Below are 22,301 nucleotides of genomic sequence, written 5' to 3'. Positions count from 1 at the left end.
CTACAAAGTAGCTACCCATAACCACAGAGGGAGTGTAAGAGGCAGCCAGGGTAAGGAAAGAATGAAAACATAAGACGCTACAGAGTATTGCCAGAAATTAAAGGGTTTTGTAGCCACTGCCATGAAGACTCACATAGAATGGGTTAAGGGATGGGAATGGGATTGGGGTGAGGGCTATGTTAACCTTAGACCCCCTTAAAAATTCAGTTCTGACTAAGCTGCTAGTAATAAGGTCCAAATTTCACTATTTGTGCAACTTGGTTATTTTTAAAGGGCCCGATATTGAAAGCGCCTTTTAGCGCTCAATAGCCAGATCAGTCACTTCTCCGGCTATCTCTTAGCCAGCTTGATAGTGGGCAGGCAATGGGCAGATCTGTGCGGCGCTACTTAACTGGATAACTTATCCAGATAAGTAGCAATATTTAGCCTTGGCCACATAAGTTGTACCTGCCAACAAGCAGGTTTAACATAGCTGAATATAAGTTATCATGCCATGCCACTGAATATCCCTTGTAACTTATCCCTTGTAAATGAATATCCCTTGTAACTTAGCCAGATAAGTCATATCCTCCTAAGTTACTTAAATGGCACCTTTCTATTTTGGGCCCAAACTGTTAGTGTGTATTTATTTTTTACTTGTTTATGTTTCACTTGTATTAAGTGGAGCAGCTTTGGTCAATAACAGGCGTTTGGACTCGCGTTTTCGACATACTAGCTTTACCCCTTATTCAGTAATGGTACTAGCGTGTCGAAAACGCGCGTTCAAATGTGGGTTAACAGTTGGGTCCCTTATTCAGTAAGGGGCTCAACTGTCGAAAATGCGCGTCCAACCCCCCCGAAACTAATAGCGCCCGCAACATGCAAATGCATGTTGACGGCCCTATTAGTTATTCCCGCATGATTCATTAAGTAAAATGTGCAGCCAAGCCGCACATTTTACTTTCAGAAATTAGCGCCTACCCAAAGGTAGGCGTTAATTTCTGCCGGCACTGGGAACACCCTCCAACTTAATATCATGGCGATATTAAGTCGAAGGTCCCAAAATTTAAAAATAATTAAAAATAAAAAAATAAAAATTGTTAAATCGGCCACCGGGTTGAAAACTGGACGCTCAATTTTGCCAGCATCCGGTTTTCGAACCCGTGGCTGTCAGCAGGTTTGAGAACCGAAGCCGGCAAAATTGAGCATCGGCTGTCAAACCCCCTGACAGCCGCCTCTTTTTACCACGGGCCCTAATTTGAATATTTTATTTTTTTTAGTGAATTGCACACATGAGAGTGGGCTCTCGCCTGCTTTCCCGTGAATTTTACTGTGTCCGCCTGAAAGTGAATAATGAATGTAAGTAATAATAATGTCTATTTGTGTTTTCTTTTTATGAAATGTACTCTTTATATGGTGTGGATTATTTTTACAGGACTGTTTCTTAATGTTGTAAGTTGCCTTGGGCTCCTAGGTGAGAAGGCGGGAGCTAAACAAAGCTTTTGTTATTATTATTGTAGGGCTGAGGAAGGAATCCTAATGCCACCAAGGCATACAGTCTGGTCTTGGATTTAAAGAATGATAAGGGGGAGAGAAAGAAAAGCAGATTGGTACATTAATATCTTAAGCATTATTTGATATCTTGTAGGTACTTTCTAGAGACAGAATTCGCGGGCATCAGCTGAATTTTTTTTAAACCATTTATTTATTTATTACTTTGGCAATATATGCACAAATTGTCATGCCAATAATGCTTCCAGAATCGGTAAATAATGACAGTCGTTTCGTCTTGTGCCGTTTCGCATTCTAACAAAACGTTTTGTCTCTATCGTTTTAACGGGTGCTAAAACGAATGGGGAAAACAGTAGATAGAAAATGAAGAGGAAAATGAGATTTTTTACATGCACATTCCTAATAACTCAGGGCTCGTATTTGGGTGTGGAGTGGTTGCTCAGCTTCTTATTAGTGCTAAGAACTCTGCCCAGCCTTCATATGAACAGGATTTTACCTAAGTATCTTCGGGTGCAGCTGAAATGATCACTCCGATGGGGTAAAAGAAGAAGAAAGCTCGTGGGGTTCTCCACTTGCTTAAGGGTGATTATAGAGCGGAAGAGATGCGGGGGTTAGATTCTCTCATTTTACCCCCCCTGGTGAGGCTTCTTTGTGAAGAATGTACGGCCCGTGGGTATTCCCGCACCTGAAGTTTCCCTAAATTAACTTTGTTGCCACCTCCCCCCGCTCCCGCATGTCACCGCTACAATCTGGGCCCTGCCGACTTTCTTTTTCCCCTGATTCACGGGGGCACCCCCCCCCCCCCGCTCTTCCCTCTCTGGCCCGACCCGGGCCGCCTCCCTAAAGGCGGAGTCCTTGCGGGAAGAGGCGGGGCAAGAGCGCACTGGATGTGGCACCGGCTCGTGGGAAGGAATGTAAGGAGCTGGCCGCGGGGCGGGAAGGCCGCAGTGCCGGCCACTTTCCTTCTGCCTCGCCCCGCGTAAGCTCGGGGCTTTCGGCGGAGAGATACGGCGCTGCTCTCTCGCCTGGGGCTGCAGACGGGAGGCGGCGGAGGGTTGGGAATGAACTAGTACTGCCTCCCTAGGGGTACCAGACAGGTGGGGGAACAAATCAGATTGGGGGCGCCGAGAGTCAGATCTTTGTACACTTTTTATTTGTGGCAGATCACGTTAGGAAATAGTGTGCCCCTTCTCTGATAGGCACGTAGCAGTTACGTGCACTCATCTTGCTTAGTGGTCTTATATCTTTCATTCCCTTTGCAGGTATGGAAATGAACCGAATGCCAAAGAATCTATACTAGGATATACTTTGAAGCAGAAATGTCAGTGAGTGGTCTATTGCACCTTTGTCTACTCTGCATACTGGGTAAGCTCCTATGTAGATTTAAATAAGAGAGGAGGCAACATGATAGGAAGAAAGAGCCAAAGGTTGTTGTTGTTGTTGTGTTGGGAACCCTTCTTCATAGAGGTACAGAGCTGCTAAATTTGGAGATCATAGATTCATAGAACAATAGTGCTGGAAGAAACCCCAAAGTGATCATCTAGTTCAGGGGTTCACAACCTTTCAGGGAGCATGGACCCCTTTTCAGCTTCAAAACATTTCATATACCCCTGCACACTTCTCTTTAATAGTTGCATGCCATAACAAACGCAATAATGAGATGCACTGCAGAATCAGCCATAATGCATAAAACTTTGATCTAAACTGAATATGTAGGGAGGGAAATTTCCAAAGCTTTAAAAAAAAATGCCCTCATAATTGAAGGTTGAGGCCATTCCACCTTAAAATTTAGCTGCAATGGGAAAAAGGAAGCAAGTTCAAAAAAAGTTTCAGGTTGGACCTGGCAGAAAATCAGCACTGGTACCTGCAGACCTGCAATCTAATCTTCAAAGAGAAAGTGCCCACGGTTTCCTTTTGTAAACTGAGGCTGGCAGGAGAAAGACAGTACTTTCATCTGCTTTTGAAGCAGATGCAAAGTACACCTGTGAAAGTTTGCACAAGGATTTCAAAATTAAATCTCTACATGTACTTTCCCTCTCCCAACCTAGCCCTGCTCCTTTTTTCCCCCCACAGGTTAAAGTCTGTATGCTGTTCACAGCATAGCTATTTTTACTCTCTGTGGCAGGGAACAGACATTTTCAAAAGGATCTTTTTACATAGGTAAACAGGTGTCTGCCCACATAACAAGTTTTGAAACCCTCTTTCAGCCTGCTTTCACTTTATACTTTATTATATTCTTTTATGATTAGATTTTAGAAAAAGCAAAACAATAGCCTGCTTTTTAATAGGAAGAAAGCTAATGAGATCTCCATGTCTGTCTGTATCTCCCCCTAAATAACTTGTGTTTAATGTTCTATCCAAATTGGCTGTTTCCTCTTCCTCCTGCCTCCTTGATCCCTGGCAGTCATCTTTCCCTTCTTCCCTCCTGGATCATGGTGGTCCTCTATTCCTCCCTTTCTCTCTACCTCTATCCAGCATGCTTCCTGGGGGTCCTCTCCTCTCCCCTGATAGGCTGCCATCCACTTTCACTCCCCTTAACCAGGTCAATCATGGATTCCTGTCTCCCTCTTTATCCACCTTTTCTTCCTTCACTCCTGTCTCATTCCTTCTCCCTTTCAACCCAGTTCCATTTCTTCCTTTGAGCCACTTTTTTTTGGTACAGCTCTCCTCTCTCAAGCCAGTGGCAGAGCACATGGCTGTAGTGGGAAATATTTCTCACCAATGCGGTAACCCAGCTTCCTTCTGCTTTTCTTGGTGTGCAGCAGGGGATGACAAGATTCTGACAGCCGCAGTAGGCCCTTCGCTTCCCCACAGCCTCACAAAGTGCAGCAGTAGGGTTTATGATTTGCAAGGGTTGCAATTGATCTCTCTTCCCCCAACCTCTGTTCTCCTGGGTGCGAACTGCCCCTTCTCCTCTTTCTGGTCTGCAGCAACATCAGGTGACATTTTCAGGGCCATAATGGACCCCATAATGGACCCCATAATGGACCCCACTCTCGCTTGCTCCCTAGCTACATTTTCTTGCATCCCTTCTCGAGGACCCCCTGGGATAGACTGAAACCCCAGGTTGGGAACCACTGATCTCTTTCAACCTCCTGTCCTTGGCATGATCTCCGGTATTAATAATCGGACAAATGCTTGAAGGGTTTTAAGCTTCAAAAAGCAATCACCTGCATCAAAATGCAACCTGTAATTTTTTTTTTTCAATTATATGTACGTGAAGGATTCTCTCATAGCCGGTTCACAATGACAGTTTGTTAGTGAATTTGTGAATCGTCATCGTGTCCCATCACATGTACAAGATTAATATTTTTTTCTATATGAATGCAAATAAATTTTCTTCAATCATCAATGTCTGAAGCCATCTCTGTAACAAGAGCTGATGCTCTACATGGACCGTGTTCCGAAGATGATCTTCTTCAGCAACAGAAAATTAAATGAGATGCCAGACCATCATGGAAATGTTTCTCTTCGTATTGATGTTAATGGTTGGTTTTAAGAACAGCTTAGACTAAGATCAAAATTCTGCCTACTTGTTCACATGTTCCAGTGCTGGACTGCACTCATTTAAAAAGTTCTTCCTATCATTTAACCTAAGTATTCTGTTGTGCAATTGAAATCTCTCACTACTTGCCCCTTCCTCAGGGATTGTATGAATAAAATGACTTTTAACTAGGGCCATCTTCCTTATGCAAGGTTGTCTTTGCCTTTAGTTAAACAGGCAGTATCTCGTACAGTGTCCCAGAGTGGGAAATATGTTGGTAAGGGTAATCTCTCCCCTTATTAAAGGTTATATGAACCTTTCTTAGGTATTTAAAAGATAACTAATTTGTTTCAGATAACCAATAGGCTTTTATCCAGCAGACCTGGGGCAGGGGGTGAAGCAGCTTCAGAATCCTCTTTGTCCTTGTAATCAACCTTTGTCAAAGAGTCAACAGGCTCTGAGGGTGCTTCGTGCTCATTCTTAGAGGGCTCGGGCATCCTCTGTCTGGAGCAAAGGCCGCAGCACTTGTTCCAGAGGACATTTAAGGCAGCCACTTGCTCATGACAGTCTCTCATGGACTCTATGGATTTAGATGTGCACACCAATGAATATTCCACCCTGGGACAAGCACTCTTGGATCAGCACCGTCTTCTTCCCACCTGTGTTGGAATGGGCTTTGGTACATTCCACTAGTCTAGACTGCTGTAGTAGGATGATAACGAAGGTGAAATTCGGTCTTATCTGTTCATTTCTTTTCTTGAGTCCTGTCACACCAATCCAGAACCCTCCTGGGAATTCAGGGCCTACCCTGTTATCCTGAGCAGAAAATGTTGATTTCACCTTTGAAGTGTGCCCGAGGCTGCTACTTCTGTGCTAATTATCTTGCCTCTGGCACTGTTTGGCACTGTACACATATACATGGGATACAGTTTTCTTTCTAAGCAGGACAAATAGACCAGAGAATTTTCTCTGTCCCTTCTGTTTACAAAGTCTCTCTTTTTTGTTCCTAAAATTAATTAAAGGTTATTTTCTAAGGAGTTACACGTGTAAATGTAAAATATTATCACAGTAATTTTCAAAAGCCCATTTACGTGCTTAAAGTGCACGTACATGTGTAACCTAGTGATGCTTCAATGGTATATATTCTAGCAATTTTCAAAAGCCCACTTACACATGTAAAGTGCATTTGCATGTATATCCTTTTGAAAATTACGCTCTGTTGCATTTTAGGAGCAGTTGTCGGTGCAGCACTAGCCTATATACCAAGTAATAATGTTACTGAGAGAGAAAGTGTCATTTGTCTTCATCTGCCAGCAGGTGGAGATAACCCACTAGTCTGGACTGGTGTAGCAGAAGTCAAGGAAAGGAAATGAACATATAAGAACAAATTTCACCACATGCAATAGACCCTGGACAAGTTGGCTTGAAGGACAAATGTTCTCAAAAATAAATACATAGAATAAAACTGTAACAAAACAATTATATAAAACCAAACAAAAAATAAGATATTCTAGTTCTTTGGAATCCAAAACGACTCAGCTGCATAAAAAAATGTATAAAACCAATCAAGCTGTGCAGTAGACCCAAAGCCAGACAAAACTAAAAACACAAGAGCCAGTCTGGCTAGGCTAAGGTGCCTGGAGAAGCACGTACAAAATATTGCCAAGACAGCAGCTGAAAAGTATCAAATGGAGCAAACATGCAAAATTGGGCTACATCCCTAAAAGTTACTCAATTAACAATTCCCATCAGAGACTAGTACAGAGCCTACAAAATAAACTACAACAGGTTAGCGGTCAGCAAACAAAATCCTGGCAAAAAACCAGTTCTTCACCAGGTGAAGGAGAGAAGATGTAAATTTGTGATTTGTCTATTTATAATTTGGAACACAGAACTCTCTCTGCTATCTTGCCTTTTTTACCTGTAAATGTTTGCTGTTGCTGACAAGTTCCTAATATTAGTAATAAAAAGAACCAGTTATTCTAAGAAAACCATGTCCTCTTGATCTCTGGGGGAAGTGGCCTCACAGGCAGAAATGCAGATGCCAGGATTTCCATCTTTAAGCACTCAAGAATACATGTCAGCAGGATCTAGGGATTTGCAACGATCTAGTTCATCTAACATGGACTTTCTGAATTTGGTTTTCGGATGTGCTTAGCTTTGGTTTTTTCCAATCCTAGGGAGGGTAATTTTCAAACAGACATCTGTGAGTAAATAGTACTTTACCTGCATAAATGGCCATTTAGAAAACTGCATGCTTGAAATGTGCATAAAATCCCAATCACACATACTATATAGGTGTATTTGTATGCACATAGGGGACAGACTGGGTGAGATTGGGACTTAGGTGCACACACTTTGATTTTTAAAGAGTATGTGCATAAATTTAGCACCAAATTGTAAGTGTGTGTGTAGATAATTTTCAGAGTGGACTTAATACACAGATGTCAGCTTTGAAAATTGATGCAGTTTATGCAATGCTACAAGATGACCCTCTAAATGTCACCCCAATTCTTTATTGCATAGTACAAAGCTGAGATGTTTTTTTCTTTTTGTGATACGTTCCACTCCTAAATCATTTTACTTGTTAAACAGATGCACTGTAATTTTACTAAAATAATGGTGGTAGACTGTCATACATTGGACGCTAAGGCAGATTCATGATTGTTGGCCATTGCTCTACCATGTAATTATAGATCCTTGTGCTGCTTGTGACTTAATTATTAGAGATGTGAATCGTGTCCTCGATCGTCTTAACGATCGATTTCGGCTGGGAGGGGGAGGGAATCGTATTGTTGCCGTTTGGGTGTGTAAACTATCGTGAAAAATCGTTAAAATCGTGAGCCGGCACACTAAACCCCCCTAAAACCCACCCCGACCCTTTAAATTAAATCCCCCCCCAAATGCTTTAAATTACCTGGGGATCCGGCGGTGGTCCAGAACGGCGGCGGTCCGGAACGGTCCCCTCAATAGAATCGTGTTGTCTTCAGCCGGCGCCATTTTTCAAAATGGCCGCCGCAAAATGGCGGCAGCCATAGACAAAAACGATTCGACGGAGGAGGTCGTTCCGGACCCCCGCTGGACTTTTGGCAAGTCTTGTGGGGGTCAGGAGGCCCCCCCAAGCTGGCCAAAAGTTTCCTGGGAGTCCAGCGGGGTTCCGGGAGCGATTTCTTGCCGCAAATCGTTTTCTTACGGAAAATGGCGCCGGCAGGAGATCGACTGCAGGAGGTCGTTCAGCGGGGGTTCCGGACCGCCGCTGAACGACCTCCTGCACTCGATCTCCTGCCGGCGCCATTTTCCGTAAGAAAACGATTTGCGGCAAGAAATCGCTCCCGGAACCCCGCTGGACTCCCAGGAAACTTTTGGCCAGCTTGGGGGGGCCTCCTGACCCCCACAAGACTTGCCAAAAGTCCAGCGGGGGTCCGGAACGACCTCCTCCGTCGAATCGTTTTTGTCTATGGCCGCCGCCATTTGCGGCGGCCATTTTGAAAAATGGCGCCGGCTGAAGACAACACGATTCTATTGAGGGGGCCGTTCCGGACCGCCGCCGTTCTGGACCACCGCCGGATCCCCAGGTAATTTAAAGCATTTGGGGGGGGTTCGGGAGGGTGGGGGATTTAATTTAAAGGGTCGGGGGTGGGTTTTAGGGGGTTTTAGTGTGCCGGTTTTCCTGCCCTCCCCCTTCCCCCGATTTACGATTTTTTAACGATAAATCGGGGGAATTGGTATTGTATCGTGGCCCTAACGATTTTTTGACGATTTAAAATATATCCGACGATATTTTAAATCGTCAAAAAACGATTCACATCCCTATTAATTATGTGCCAAAAGTGCATATTTGTGAAAAATATATTTTTGAGACCTTTTTTTTTTTTTTTTTAGTGAAGATTATATTACTTATCTTCAAAGTAAGTTCCACTTGAAAGATATACGACCACCACGCAAAGTCCCGGCACAGGACTGAGTTTCTGGTAATATTGATCTTCTTCAGGGGAACACCATGTCTCTTCAGACTGACATGCTGTACACAAGGAACAGAAGGTTTAACGGTAAATCATCCGTATTTATTAAAGAAAGGGCCAATAATTCCAAGACATCGCTATCTGCAATTGGTAACCATTTTTTCCAAACTATTGAATGAACCCGCTATCGACGCGGTCACACTTTACGAATGGTATAATCATTTTAACACACTGCTGCATGGACCAATCAATAGCATTTACCACATGCTGTGCTATTCTATCTCTTCATTAAACCTGAAGGGCTAAATGCATTGCAGGGTGAATATTCAATACTGTGCCCTTTGATTGAGCAGTGCATCCTGATCACCACCTCGCCATGATACTGGTATATGTTCAATCGCAGTCCATTTAAGTTGGTCAAAAATATGTCAAAACAATTTGCAGTGTCCAACATTAAGAGCCTGGACTTTTATCAGTATTGAGCAAACTCTTGTGTTCAGTAGGTCTAACACATACAGATTTCTTTATGCGACCAACATAGATAAAGGAACGTGTATTGTATGAAATAAACCACATACTTGGACTTACAATTTATGTTATACTTGTGAAACATCCTGATACTGGGTGAATCCAAAAACCACCTTCAGTGCTTTGTTGGCAAACATGCCAACATGTCCTGATTTGATATATTCATATTCAGGCACTGTTTTCTAATGTTAGGGTCTCTCAATAAAGAAGTTAGTCATCTGAAAACACCTTATGCATAGAGAGTATGTGCTAGTGTCATCCAATAGATGATGCTATACTGTGTGAGCTAAGCGCATAAGAATGCCATACTGGGTCAAACCCGAGGGTCTATCAAGCCCAGCATCCTGTTTCCAACAGTGGCCAATCCAGGTCAAAATACCTGGCAGGATCCCAAACAGAGGACAGATCCCTTGCTGCTAACTCCCAGGGCTAAGTAGTGGTTTCCCCATGTCTACTTGGCTAATAACAGTTTATGGAGTTCTTCTTCTCTAGGAACTTGTCCAAACCTTTTTTAAACCCAGCTACTTTAACTACCTTTACCACATCCTCCAGCAATGAATTCCAGAGCTCAATTGTGCATTGAGTGAAAAAGAATGTTCTCTGATGTTTTAAATGTGCTGCTTTACTATTTTATTTAATTACAATCATTTATATTCCACCAATCCACAACTCTTGGTGGATCATAATAATATGTTCAAAATCTTAGACATATCATAAAAACAAAACTAAAAGTAAGCTAATGCAAATTTTAATCTCATACTAAAATTTCTGTAACCTATAAGCCCAGAGGAAAAAAAATTGTTAAAATATTAAATTCCCCCTCTTTCCCTACCCCAAGAGTAATATCTACTATCATTCAGTTCTTCCTAAACAACTAAAAAGAGAAAGCTAATACAAAAAAATTGGCTTTGAGAATCTTTCTGAAATGGGATAAATCCTTTTCTGCTCTGATTTCAGCTTGAAGATTATTCCAGAGGGTAACCCCTGCAATTTTAAACATCCCGTTATGAGAATCCATTAATCTAATGTCTCTTATTGAAGGAATTTCCAAAAAACCTTGGGAAGACAATCGCAATAAACGTCCTGGATGATAACACTGTACTGTTGAAGAAATGCAAGGAGGAACCAAGTTCCACTGAGCTTTAAAGATTAATACTAATGCCTTGAACTTTATTCACCACATAACTGGAAGTCAATGCAGAAAAGCTAGGACTGGTGTTATGTTCCCTTGATTTTGACCAAGACACTAAACGAGCTGCAGAGCTTTGTATCAACTGAATGGTTTTCAAGTATGAGTTTGGAAGACTTAAACACATTACAGTAATTCAATTAATGACTGAGTCACTAACCAAAAATCTGAGTGGCTAAGGTAAGACTTCAAATTGTGTAACAGGCGCATTTTACAGTAGCAAGTCTGTGCTAAAACATTAAAATATGGTCGAAGAGATAGGAGTATATCTAGATCCGGTACTAAGTTCCTAGTCTGATTTTTAATTATTATTGGAGTGAGTACCTTCGAACTGAATGCTTGGGGTGACATAAATAACCCCAGACTGCAATAAAACCACAATCCCCGTCTTTTTAATATTTAACAGCAGCTTGTTCTGATAAAGCCAATTCTTAATCTGGTCCAGGCACTCTGATAACCTTACCTGTGCTGCCTCAGTTGAAAGTGAAATGGGAAAATAAAACTGTATCTCATCAGCATAACATTTTAAATGAGACCTCCAGCTTGGAAAGAAGCGAGCAAAGTGGAGCTAGGTAGATGTTAAACAAGATCGGCAATAATGAAGAACCTTGGGGTGCCCCAGTAAGAAGTGGGTATAACTTCAGCCTGGCATCCCCCCATCACAACTCCGTAAAAGCGATCCTGCAGAAAAGGAGAGCCAGGCATAGACAGCAGCTCTTCAGCCGCTCCAACAAGATTAAAGGCCGAAGATACATCTAAGCGAACCAACAGATATTTAGTGCCTGAATCAAAGCCGTGACGAATATAGTAAAAAATAATATCCAGGAATAAAGTCTTCGTGCTATGAAGTGGGCAAAAGCCTAATTGAGAGCTAATCTAAAAAGTTATTATCTGTTAAGTAATCCTGCAACTGTCTAAATATTACTGTCTCCAACAGCTTTGCCAGCAGAGGTAAAGTGGATACTGGACAATAATTGGATAGTTCATGGCAATCTAATTTCATGGAAATATCTCCTAGTTTTTGTCTTCACTAAGTGCCCTTTAACCACTTGATCATCTAACAGTCCAACCAACTCCTTCACAGGCTTCCTGCTTTGGTTATAATAGTTTTATTATGAGTTTTTCTCTTTACAGCCAGCTTCTTTTCAAATTCTTTTTGTCTGCTTTGTCAGTGCTTTACATCTAACTTGTCAATACTTATACCTTTTCCTATTTTCTTCAGTTGGATCCTTCTTCTTCCATTTCTAAAGTGTGACAATGCCGATAATTGGTTCATTCAATAGTGTTGGGGAAAAAATGGTTACACCAATTGTAAATAGCTGCATGTCTTGAAATGATTGGCTCTTTCTTTAATAAATATGAAGGATTTACCACGTAACCTTCTGTTCCTTGTATGGAGCAGGGGTGAGAAAACTCGGGGGGCTTGAACAATCCTGAAGGGGGGGGCCCCCTGGCTGCCCAGTCAAGGAAGAAAAAATGGCTACGCTGTGACGCCTCAGTCCCATGGTGGGCACTGCAAGCTCAGGAGGAAGAAGCTGCCAGAACGTAGTGACATTATAAGCATGCCGTGGCTTAGACAGGTCTCTTTTGGTGGGCCGGGGAGAGGAGCTCCTTCTGCTGTGGTGGGCTTAGGCGGGAGCTGCTTAATCTGTGGCAGAACTGGACCTGGGAGGAGCCACTGTGGTGTTCCACAGCCCCAGGAAGAGATATCATCCTCGGGCCTCATCTCAGGAAAAGTTCCTGCTGCTGCCGCCAGTGCCCTACCCAGAGCGAGAAATCACAACTGTTTCTCACTGGAGAAAAAGAAGTGGTGCTGCAGGCAAAGGGAATGGGTAGAGAGGCTAGAGCGGGAATAAGGAAGTGGAGGGGAGAGGGAGGAGATGGGGGACAGAAGAATAAAGGCAAAAAGTTAAATAAGCAAATCTAAACATGAGGAAATAAAAAAGATGAGCAAATTAAGAAAAAATAGAAAAAAATTGGAAAACTAGTGAAAAAAGTAAAAAAAAAAACAACAAAGAAAAATGTTAGTGGCATGGAGTTTCTCAGCTCCTAAAAACGTTTGGCTGGCACCTTGTAGGAGTAATGAAGAGGCATCAGACAGCTTTCATGGCAGGCAGGAAGAGGGAGAAGGCAAGAGGGCTTAGCCCTCACGAGGCTCTTCCTTTTATTGTACATTCATACAAAGGCAGATGATGTGTCATTACATGATTGGCTACTTTCCCATAGCAACAGACGAGTCATTACACCATTGGCTTTGGCTCAGGGGGTGTGCACGGATCATATCATTGGCTGCTGAAATCTATACCTCCTGACTTTGTCCTGCCTCTGACTAGGGAACACCCAGCCCCTCCCCCAGGAATTCAGGGCCAACAGGTATCCTTTCCCAGGCAGAGACTTAAGCACAAGTGATGCTTTTATTCAGGCAAATGTCAGGGAGAAGGGAAGTTAGTGTTTAACCCTGATGAAATGGCTTGCTGGCAAGCGCATATTTCCCACACACCTAAATGTTTTGAAAACTGTTCTAGCCCTTAGCATTGTGATGTGTGTGTCTAGTGTGCTTTGACCTGTGGGAGTGGTCTCTCTCGGTGTATGATGTGGTCTGTCTTGGTGTAGTACATTTGCCTCTGCCTATCAAGTTGTTGGGTTTCTGTCTCTCTGTGGAGTGTCTCTGTGTCTGTCTGGGTATGTGGTCTCTTTATGCATCCGTTTGTCTCGGTGTCCTTTTAGCTTTGTCTGCCTGGGTATGAGGTGTCTGCCTCTTTGTGCCCATGTGAACCAACTTCTTTCAGCAACTTGAAGCGATACAAACTGAGGGCTTCCAGCCACTGGTTGGCCTTGTGACTGCCTGGTGGGTATGTGTATATACAGTGTATATATTAACCTAGCTTGGGGGCCCCAACCAATCACATGAATGGAAGGGTGAACCACTGCTCAAAATGTGTGCTCAGTCTAAAGAGGCACAGCACTTCCTCTGAAGGGGAGCAATATACTAATATTTATTTTATATTCCACTTTTCAGCACTTCAATCTGTTTGTACCTGAGGCAACAGAGGGTAAAGTAACTTGCCCAGGGTCACAAAGAGTAGCAGTGGGATTTGAACCCTGGTCTCCCTGCTTCAAAGCTTGCTGCTCTAATCACTAGGCTACTCCTCCACACCAATGCATCCCTGTTGAGGAACTTTGAATGGTGGGCATGTATCTTTCAAGTGGAACATATTTTGAAGATACATTTTTGAAAAAATATTTTTTCACAAATATTCACTTTTTTGGCACATAATTAAGTCACGAGAAGCATAAGAATCATGATTACATGGTGGACAAATGCCAATAATCATTGTGAATTTGCCTTAGCATCCACTGTATGATGGTCTAACAATTTTAATAAATTACAGTGCTGCTGTGACATATAAAGTGATTTAGCAGGTGACATTTTTTCATTTTGATTTGTTTCCATCTTGTTGGGTTTTATGTACTGGTTTTGTATCTTTAGGTAATGACATTTATTTGTTAATCTTGATCTCATTTTGCCTGATCATTAAAACATGGCCGTGATTTTGTGTTATGTCCTGTCACAGGCATTGTGTTTATGAATCTTATTTCTTTTCAAGTATCAACAGCAATAGCGCTAAATTACCACAGCAAGCTAATATCTGAGAATTTCCGCCACATTCTCACCTGGGAAGCTGGAAATGAGACCACCATCCCAGCGTATTACAGAGTGCAGTATGTCAATTACAAGTATGTGAAATTTGTACCTACGGTCCTCAGAAGAATAACTTTCTGGTTTATTGGCTCTCTTCTTTCTTCTTTTGCTATCTTGAAAGATGCTATCTTTCTGATTTTAGGGTGATCCAGTGGTTAAGGTATTGAATTGTGTCAGAACTCCTGGAATGCGAGTTTAAATCCCTTTTATCACTGACTCCTTTTGCAGCCTTGAGCAAGTTGCTTTGCATCTCTATCTCATAGTTCTAGTCTCTACTCTTCTTACTGATCTGCATCACCTTGAGAAGATGGCTTCTTTTACCCAACAGTAACAGAAACATTTCTTTTCCTGTCTCTGCCTTGGAAGGTTTTATATAAACAATCAGGTGCCAGTGGTGTCCTGTGTGTGCTTCTGAAGTGTTATGTCATTGTGGTGAGGTGACTATCAGGAGGAAGGAACTGATCACAGAAGAAGAGACAGGCTGATACAGTAAAAAATGCGGGAGAGCGGGCGCTCCATGTTGAGCGCCTGCTCTCCCGACGCATGCCCAGGCACTTCTCCTGGGCGCACAATTCTGTATTTAAATGAGGCCGGATGCTAATAAGGAGGTGCTAGGTCCATCAACCGATGCTCTATTTTACCAACGTCGGTTTTTGAACCCACTCATAGCCACGGGTTAGGAAAATGGACACCGGTAAAATTGAGTGCCCGTTTTGCTAACTGCTGATCAGTGGACACATTTTTTTTTTCTTTTTCTTTTTTTTTTAAGGTTTGGTTCCTCCAATTTAATATCGCTAGGATATTAAGTCGGAGGGTGTACAGAAAAGCAGTATTTTCTGCTTTTCTGTACACTTTACCGGGTTGCTCAGAAAGTAATGCCTGCCCTTGGGTAGGTTTTAATTTCTGAGCATAAAATGTGCAGCTTGTATAAAGAGTAATAGACGCGCGTCAAACACACAGCCAATTGCAGCCATACTGTGAGCGCGCCATACTGTATCAGTCGGATAGTAATTGGGAAATACAGGTGAGGCTAATTAAGGTTTACTTAGAGAAGGCAGAGTCTCTCCAGAGAGAGAGGAGATTTCTAGGACAGGATCTGGACTAGACAAGGCCAGAATGCTCACAGCCCGCTGTTAAGCTGTTTTCTGAAGTGCCTGGCCAGGCTGTTTTCATCAGTCTTGCAGGTGGTTGGAGTGGGCCAAGGGCAGTGCCCTGACACAAAGCACATGGTGATCCCATTGGGATAGGCAGTGCTAAATTGATCCAAATAGTTATTTTTCAGTGTTTTAATTTTTTTCTCCAAGGCTTTCCTTTAGCTTAGTTTAAAGCTGTCATAGTCAATAAGGACCAATCTCAGCACCATACATGTTCTTATGGTAGTGAGGGACATCGAGTCAAGACACCATAGGCCTGTCATTAGGCAGTCCCCAGGATTTTCATCCCCTTTTTCCTTTACATCTTTCCCCTAGGCCACAGCTCAAGCTGTACCATTTCCCCTCACCCTGTGTGCTGTGAACCTTGGAGGACCTTTCAGGAGCTGTCAGCTGCAGAGAGTCAGCCAGTCAGTATCATTAGAAAGCAATGTTTAGGTTCTCTCAGACTCTGCCAGTATAATTCTGGGCTACGTAAAGGAGGAATACTCCCTACACAGCTGCCAAGTCACCCAGCTCATAGAGGGAGATTTTACAGTCCTGACTTTTTGACTCCCTCCTCCATAAGAAAATAAGAAATGCCATACTGGGTCAGACCAAGGTCCTTTGAACCCAGCATCTTTTCTCTGACTGACCGTGGCTAATTTGGGTCACAGGTTCTTGGCAGATCCCTAATAGTCTATCTGCTTCACTCCCAGGGATAAGCACTGGCTTTCCCCAAGTCTTCCTGGCTAATAACTGTTTATGGACTTTTCCTTCAGGAAGTTGTCCAGTCCTCTTTTGAACCCCACTAGGTTAATTGCCTTGACCACATCCTCTGACAACAGTGCACAATCAAACTATGGAATATGAGCGAAAAAATACTTCCTTCTAATGCATTGTGGTGCCGGTGGTGTTGATTTCAGTTGCAATTGAGCGGGATCACAAATTGCATTGGGACATAAGTTCAGTTGCAAGACCGGCCTCCCAAGCCTCTTTTCAGGAGCCGTATCACTTGTCAGGTTTGATAGCATAATCAGCTGAAGAGTGAACTAGATGGAAACGTTTTTGGAAAGGGGCCATAGCCCTAATAACATAAATGTCCATATAACCTCATTAGGCACTTCAGAATGTGAAAATATTCATAGAATCTCATAAGCTGGGTATAGTTGGCTGTATTGGCTCCTTTTAGCAATGACCACTAAAGTATCAACATACCAAAATGGGCCAGGCACCCCTTTCAAATCATTATAAAATAAAATAGTTTATCGCAAACCACAGCCATTTTATTTATTTATTTATTTATTTATTTAGAATTCTTATATACCGACATTCCTGTAAAGTATACAGATCACACCGGTTCACAGTAAAACAGAACTTTGGATCTGAAGAACTTGCAGGAAGGCATTGGAAGCAGTGATAATGGTGTAATAAAGGATTTTATTTTGCAGCAGTTTGATATTTTCATAATAAAGGGAGCATAGCTGTTAATATTTTGGAGAGTGACTTGGTGGAGCCATCAAGGAATTGCTAAAAAAAAAAAGAAAAAAAAAAAAAGTGCATTTCCTAGCGTGTAGCAGATGGACTCAGGACCAATGGGTATAGTGTACTCCTGATAGCAGTTGGAGATGGATCAGATTTCAATCTGAAGTCAGGCCCTAGCACATATACCCTCTGCAGGAAGTGCAGCTCTTCAGTATTTTCCGTCTCCATAGCAGTTAGGAGCTATCTGCATGCTCTCACAGCGTTTGAACAAATTCAACGGAGAAAACCCAAATTCGGAAGAAAACCTACCTCTGAAGACGAGCCCCGCTCTCCTGCGGTGATATCCTCAGGTCCCTCCCCCAATTGAGAATTCCCGAGGTGATTTCCGTGGTGCCTCGGTCTGGCGGCCGATTCGCGGCGAGGACCTAGCCCCCCCGATCCTGGGCACGGCTGAGAGGCAGCGGGTGCACCCTCGAGCGCGGCAATGAAGGTATTTGCCCTCTCCCCCCCGCAGCTGGAGACCGCCTGGAATGAAACCGGGAAGCGCCGAGGACAAGGTAAGGTAGAAATCTTCAGCATAGACTCCGGTCTTCGAGGTTCAAGGAGTCGCACAGGTCGCCAGCCGGGACCAGTGCCGCCGGGTTGATCCGCCCTAGCAGGGCCAGGCCCCGGTTAGTTCCAAGGGTCTTCCCACGTGGAGACCCTCTGAGGTGGTCGCCATATTGCCTGCGTGGTCGCCGTCGCTCCGTTCGCTGTCTCGACCGGGCGCACAAGGCTAACTAGGCGCACAAATTACATATGCGCATAAGTTATTCGCACAGAATTCATGTGCGCATAAAGTTACGTGCACAAGGGCCGTGCGCATAAGACATACGCGTGTTGCGCGCCTACCGGGCTGAGCGCATATCCGTGACTTGGGCGCACAACTGCGCGCGCAACCCACAGGCACATCTTAGACGCGCCAGAGCGCATAAGGGTTTACGTGCCGATAACCATGGCACCACCGGAAATGGAGATCAAGGCTCAAGGCCTCTGCCCAGCATGCCATCAGAGCCGCACAAAGTGAGGAGGCCAACGCCCTGTGCGCTCAGTGCGAGGAGACCCTGGGAGATCCAGTCCCAACCAGAGCCGAGCACTAGCTCCTCAGTGGGTACTCCGGACCTAGCAAATTCCAGTGGTACACCCCCGCAGACGGGGGCCCCCAGAGACTCAGACACTGGGTCCAAGCTAAGGGGCGTTATCTCTTGTTTACATGCAATCAGAACCTTTGGCTGATCAGCCACAGCTTCCGCCAGAAGACCTCTATGCCCCACCTATGGGGACACGGACAACTCTGAAGAGGAAGCAGAGCCCCTAGAAGAGGGGGAACACCCCCTGGGGACAGAGCCTCATCGAACCATGAGACGCTTCTTCACCAAGGACGAGCTCCCTAACCTGGTCACCCACAGCCTGAAGGAGCTCGCTATCCCGGGCGCAAGTGCCTCGGGGAAACCTAAGCCGAATCTCCTGCTAGAGGGCCTCCGCCAGACCTCCCGCCATTTCCCTCTGTTACAAACTGTCCAGCAGCTAATTGACCTGGAATGGAGTGCTCCAGTGTCCACATTCAAGGAGGGATGAGTTATGGCAGCCATGTACCCCCTGGACCCGGTGGCCAAAGACCTTCTGATATGCCCAAAAGTGGATGCCATGGTCTGCGCGGTCTCAAAGTGCACTATTATCCCAGTGGAGGGGAGGAGCAGCGCTCAAAGATGCTCATGACCGGCGCCTGGAATCCATCCTTAAACAGTCCTTTGACGTCGCTGCTATGTCCCTACAAATAGCGGCCTGCTGCACCATAGTGACACGTGCCTGCCTATCTCAGACCAGGAGCAGCACCCCTGGGGAGGCCATGGAACCAGCAGTATCATTCCTTGCAGACGCTGCTTCCAATCTGGTGCGCACAGCGGCCAGAGGAGTGTCATCGGCGGTGGCTGCCAGGAGACAACTCTGGCTCCGAAGCTGGTCGGCCAACACATCTTCCAAAACACGTCTCACAAGGATGCCCTTCAAAGGATCCCTCCTGTTTGGCAGCAAACTAGAGAAACTGGCCAACAAATGGGGCGAGTCCCCATTGCCGCGCCTACCGGAAGACATGAATAAGAGAAATCAGTGACCCTTCCCCCGATCCTCCAGGGGCAGAAGTTCACAGTGCTTCAATCCATACAGAAGCAACTATCAAGCGCCCCGCCCTACGGGCAGAATCCAGTCCTTTTGGAACAAGCACAACAAGAGGGGAACCAGCTCGGGTCCAGGCCCCAGCCGTACCCCACAATGAGATTCAGCCGACCTGTCCAAGTGAAGAATTATTCCCTTGGACAGGTCGATTATTCAGATGTAGTTACACTGCCCCACTATCCACTTTACACCAAATTTAGGCTTAAGCTCCTCCTTGGCTTCCATTGTTCAGTTAGTTTCCCCAACCGCACTATTTGCAGTCATGTCATTAAGCCAATGCCACTTAAATTATTATGCTTATGTGTTAATATTAAAGTTTAAGGATTATGCTAAGGATTTCTATTAATTTTATTAATGCTTTAATGTTTTAAGGTTCTAATGTTCATAGGGTCTCCCTCTCGTTCCATTCAAATTTGTTATATGTTTTCTTATTTCGTATTTATATCCTCTTAGACGCAATGTTTCAATGTAACGCCTTATCCGCGACTGTTCTGTTGTATTGTAAACCGGTATGATTTGTATATTATACAGGAATGTCGGTATATAAGAATTCAAAATAAATAAATAAGAAGCCATAGGGAGCAGACTAGTCCTATTCTACCACAGATGGGTCGAGATAACTTCGGACAAGTGGGTCCTAACCATCATCTGAGAAGGGTACTACCTGGATTTCCTGCGAACCCCTCCGGACAAGTTCATGGAGTCCCCCTGCCACGACCTCTTCAAGAGGGCGGCAGTGGAAACTACACTGACCAGACTACTGGCCCTCGAGGCCATAACCCCAGTGCCTCCAAAAGAGATAAATAGTGGGCATTATTCCATTTATTTTATTGTCCCCAAGAAAGAGGGGACGTTCAGGCCCATACTGGACCTCAAGTCGGTCAACCGCCACCTGAGGATTCCCCGCTTCCACATAGAAACCCTACGCTTCGTCATAAGGGTGATACAACCGGAAGAGTTTCTCACACCCCTGGATAGATCGGAGGCCTACCTACACATTCTAATTCATCAGGAACACCAGCGCTATCTATGCTTCAAAATCCTGGACAGTCACTACCAGTTCCGGGCACTACCCTTCGGGTTAGCCACAGTACCCCGGACGTTCACCAAGATCATAATGGTGATGGCGGCAACACTGAGGAAGGAAGGAATCCTCGTACACCCTTACCTAGACGATTGGCTGATCAGGGCGAAATCCCCAGAAGAAAGCCGCCAAGCAACGAACAGAGTAAAAACTTTACTGGAGAGCCTAGGATGGGTGGTTAACACAAACAAAAGTTGTCTGCAGCCCTCACAGTCTCTAGAATACCTAGGAGTCCGTTTCGACACCAAAGAAGACAAAGTCAGCCTGACTCCCACAAGGAGATCAAAACTGTGGAACTGGTTACAAATCCTGCTGAGCGAACCTCGTCCCACAGCATGGGATTACCTGCAAGTCCTCGGTCTGATGGCATCCACACTGGAAGTAGTGCCATGGGCGTGAGCTCACATGAGACCCCTGCAGCATTCACTTCTATCACGATGGAATCCATTGTCTCAGAACTACGCTGTACGTCTATCACTCCCGGGAAGAGTCCGGGCCCAGCTACGGTGGTGGCAACAGGTCAGCCACCTGAGCCGGGGAACAAGACTAGCTTCCCCAACCTGGACCCTGCTCACCACAGACGCCAGCCTACGAGGATGGGGAGCACACTGCGAGGAGTTAACCGCCCAAGGGCAGTGGAACGCAGAAGAGTTGGGATGGAACATCAACCGCCTAGAAGTGAGGGCGGTCAGACTAGCCTGCCTACGATTCGAGCACAGACTCCGAGACAAAGTGGTCAGAGTAATGTCAGACATCGCCACAACAGTGGCCTACATCAACCAGCAGGGGGGAACCAGAAGCCAGCAGGTGTCTCTGGAAATAGACCCCCTAATGGCATGGGCGGAAGTAAACCTCCAGGAGATCTCAGCCATCCACATCGCCGGGAAAGACAACATCACAGCGGACTACCTCAGCAGAGAAAGTCTAGACCCAGGAGAATGGAAGCTGTCGTCCGCAGCATTCCAAATGATAGTGAACTGGTGGGGGACACCAGACCTGGACCTTCTGGCAAACCGGTCCAACGCCCAAGTACCCAGGTACTTCAGCCGCAGGCGGGAACCTCAGTCCCAGGGGATCAATGCCCTGGTACAGACCTGGCCACAGGGGACCCTATTATACGCCTTCCCACCGTGGCCTCTATTGGGCGCAATCATTCACAAGATACAGCTACACAGGGGACTAGTACTTCTGGAGGCCCCGGACTGGTCCAGAAGACCGTGGTACGCAGACATGAGAAGACTTCTGGCAAGGAACCCCCTGCCACTGCCGCCACACAGAGACCTGCTTCAACAAGGACCGATCCTCCACGAGGATCCAGCTCAATTCTCTCTTACAGCCGGGCCATTGAGAGGGCTCGCCTGAGAGAGAGCGGATACTCGGGGGCTTTAATCGACACCCTACTCCGAGCTCGCAAGTTCTCCACATCTTTAACGTACGTAAGGATTTGGAGAGTATTCGAAGCCTGGTGCGAAGACCATGACATCATACCACGCTCAATTAAAGTTCCCGAGGTCCTGGAATTCCTGCAGAACGGGCTACAGAAGGGGCTGTCCCTCAACTCCATCAAGATACAGGTGGCCACATTGTCATGCTACGGCTCCAAGAGCGAGGGTGGCAGCATAACCTCTCACCCAGACGTGTCACGCTTCCTGAAAGGTGTCAAACACATCCGCCCACCTCTAAAGTGGCCGGTACCTCTTTGGAATCTCAACCTGGTCCTGGATGTTCTAGCAGGAACCTCCTTCGGACCCCTCCGAGGTCTGTCCCTCTGCCTGTTAACTTTAAAGACAGCATTCCTGCTGGCAGTTTGTTCAGCCCGCCGCATTTCAGAACTACAAGCACTGTCCTGCCGGGAGCCGTTCCTCAGGCTCACCCCGGGAACCATCCAGCTACGCACGGTCCCTTCGTTCCTTCCCAACGTGGTGTCACACTTCCATCTTAACCAAAACATCTCGCTACCTTTGCCAGATGAGTCAAAGAATTCAGAAGAAGCTCGTAGTCTACGCCATCTCAATATCGGCAGACTCCTAT

The 22,301-nt window shown here is 45.1% G+C and overlaps 1 protein-coding gene and 1 long non-coding RNA gene across 4 annotated transcripts in view; both read left to right on the top strand.

Moving 5' to 3' along the window:
• The first annotated feature begins 2,253 nt into the window (after positions 1-2,253).
• The window catches only part of LOC115092579 (interleukin-22 receptor subunit alpha-2-like), a 36,645-nt gene continuing 16,597 nt past the window's right edge, over positions 2,254-22,301 (top strand). The window contains exons 1-3 of one of the 3 annotated variants that reach the window (XM_029603571.1): positions 2,254-2,405; positions 2,754-2,856; positions 14,263-14,392. In XM_029603571.1, coding sequence (XP_029459431.1) covers positions 2,811-2,856; positions 14,263-14,392 — 176 coding nt within the window. In that variant the 5' untranslated portion in view covers positions 2,254-2,405; positions 2,754-2,810. Of the gene's footprint in view, positions 2,471-2,569; positions 2,589-2,753; positions 2,857-14,262; positions 14,393-22,301 lie in introns of those variants that run through there. The other 2 variants (XM_029603570.1, XM_029603572.1) reach the window with 2 other exon arrangements.
• LOC115092580 lies at positions 8,903-12,704 on the top strand. The gene is made up of 2 exons (XR_003857028.1): positions 8,903-9,024; positions 10,423-12,704. It is a non-coding gene; the product is annotated as an uncharacterized LOC115092580 (long non-coding RNA).

Source organism: Rhinatrema bivittatum, chromosome 5 (assembly GCF_901001135.1).
Source record: "Rhinatrema bivittatum chromosome 5, aRhiBiv1.1, whole genome shotgun sequence".
Classification (NCBI taxonomy): Eukaryota; Metazoa; Chordata; class Amphibia; order Gymnophiona; family Rhinatrematidae; genus Rhinatrema; species Rhinatrema bivittatum.
The sequence above is the reverse complement of the archived record's forward strand: the minus strand, read 5'-3'. Positions and strand labels throughout refer to the sequence as shown.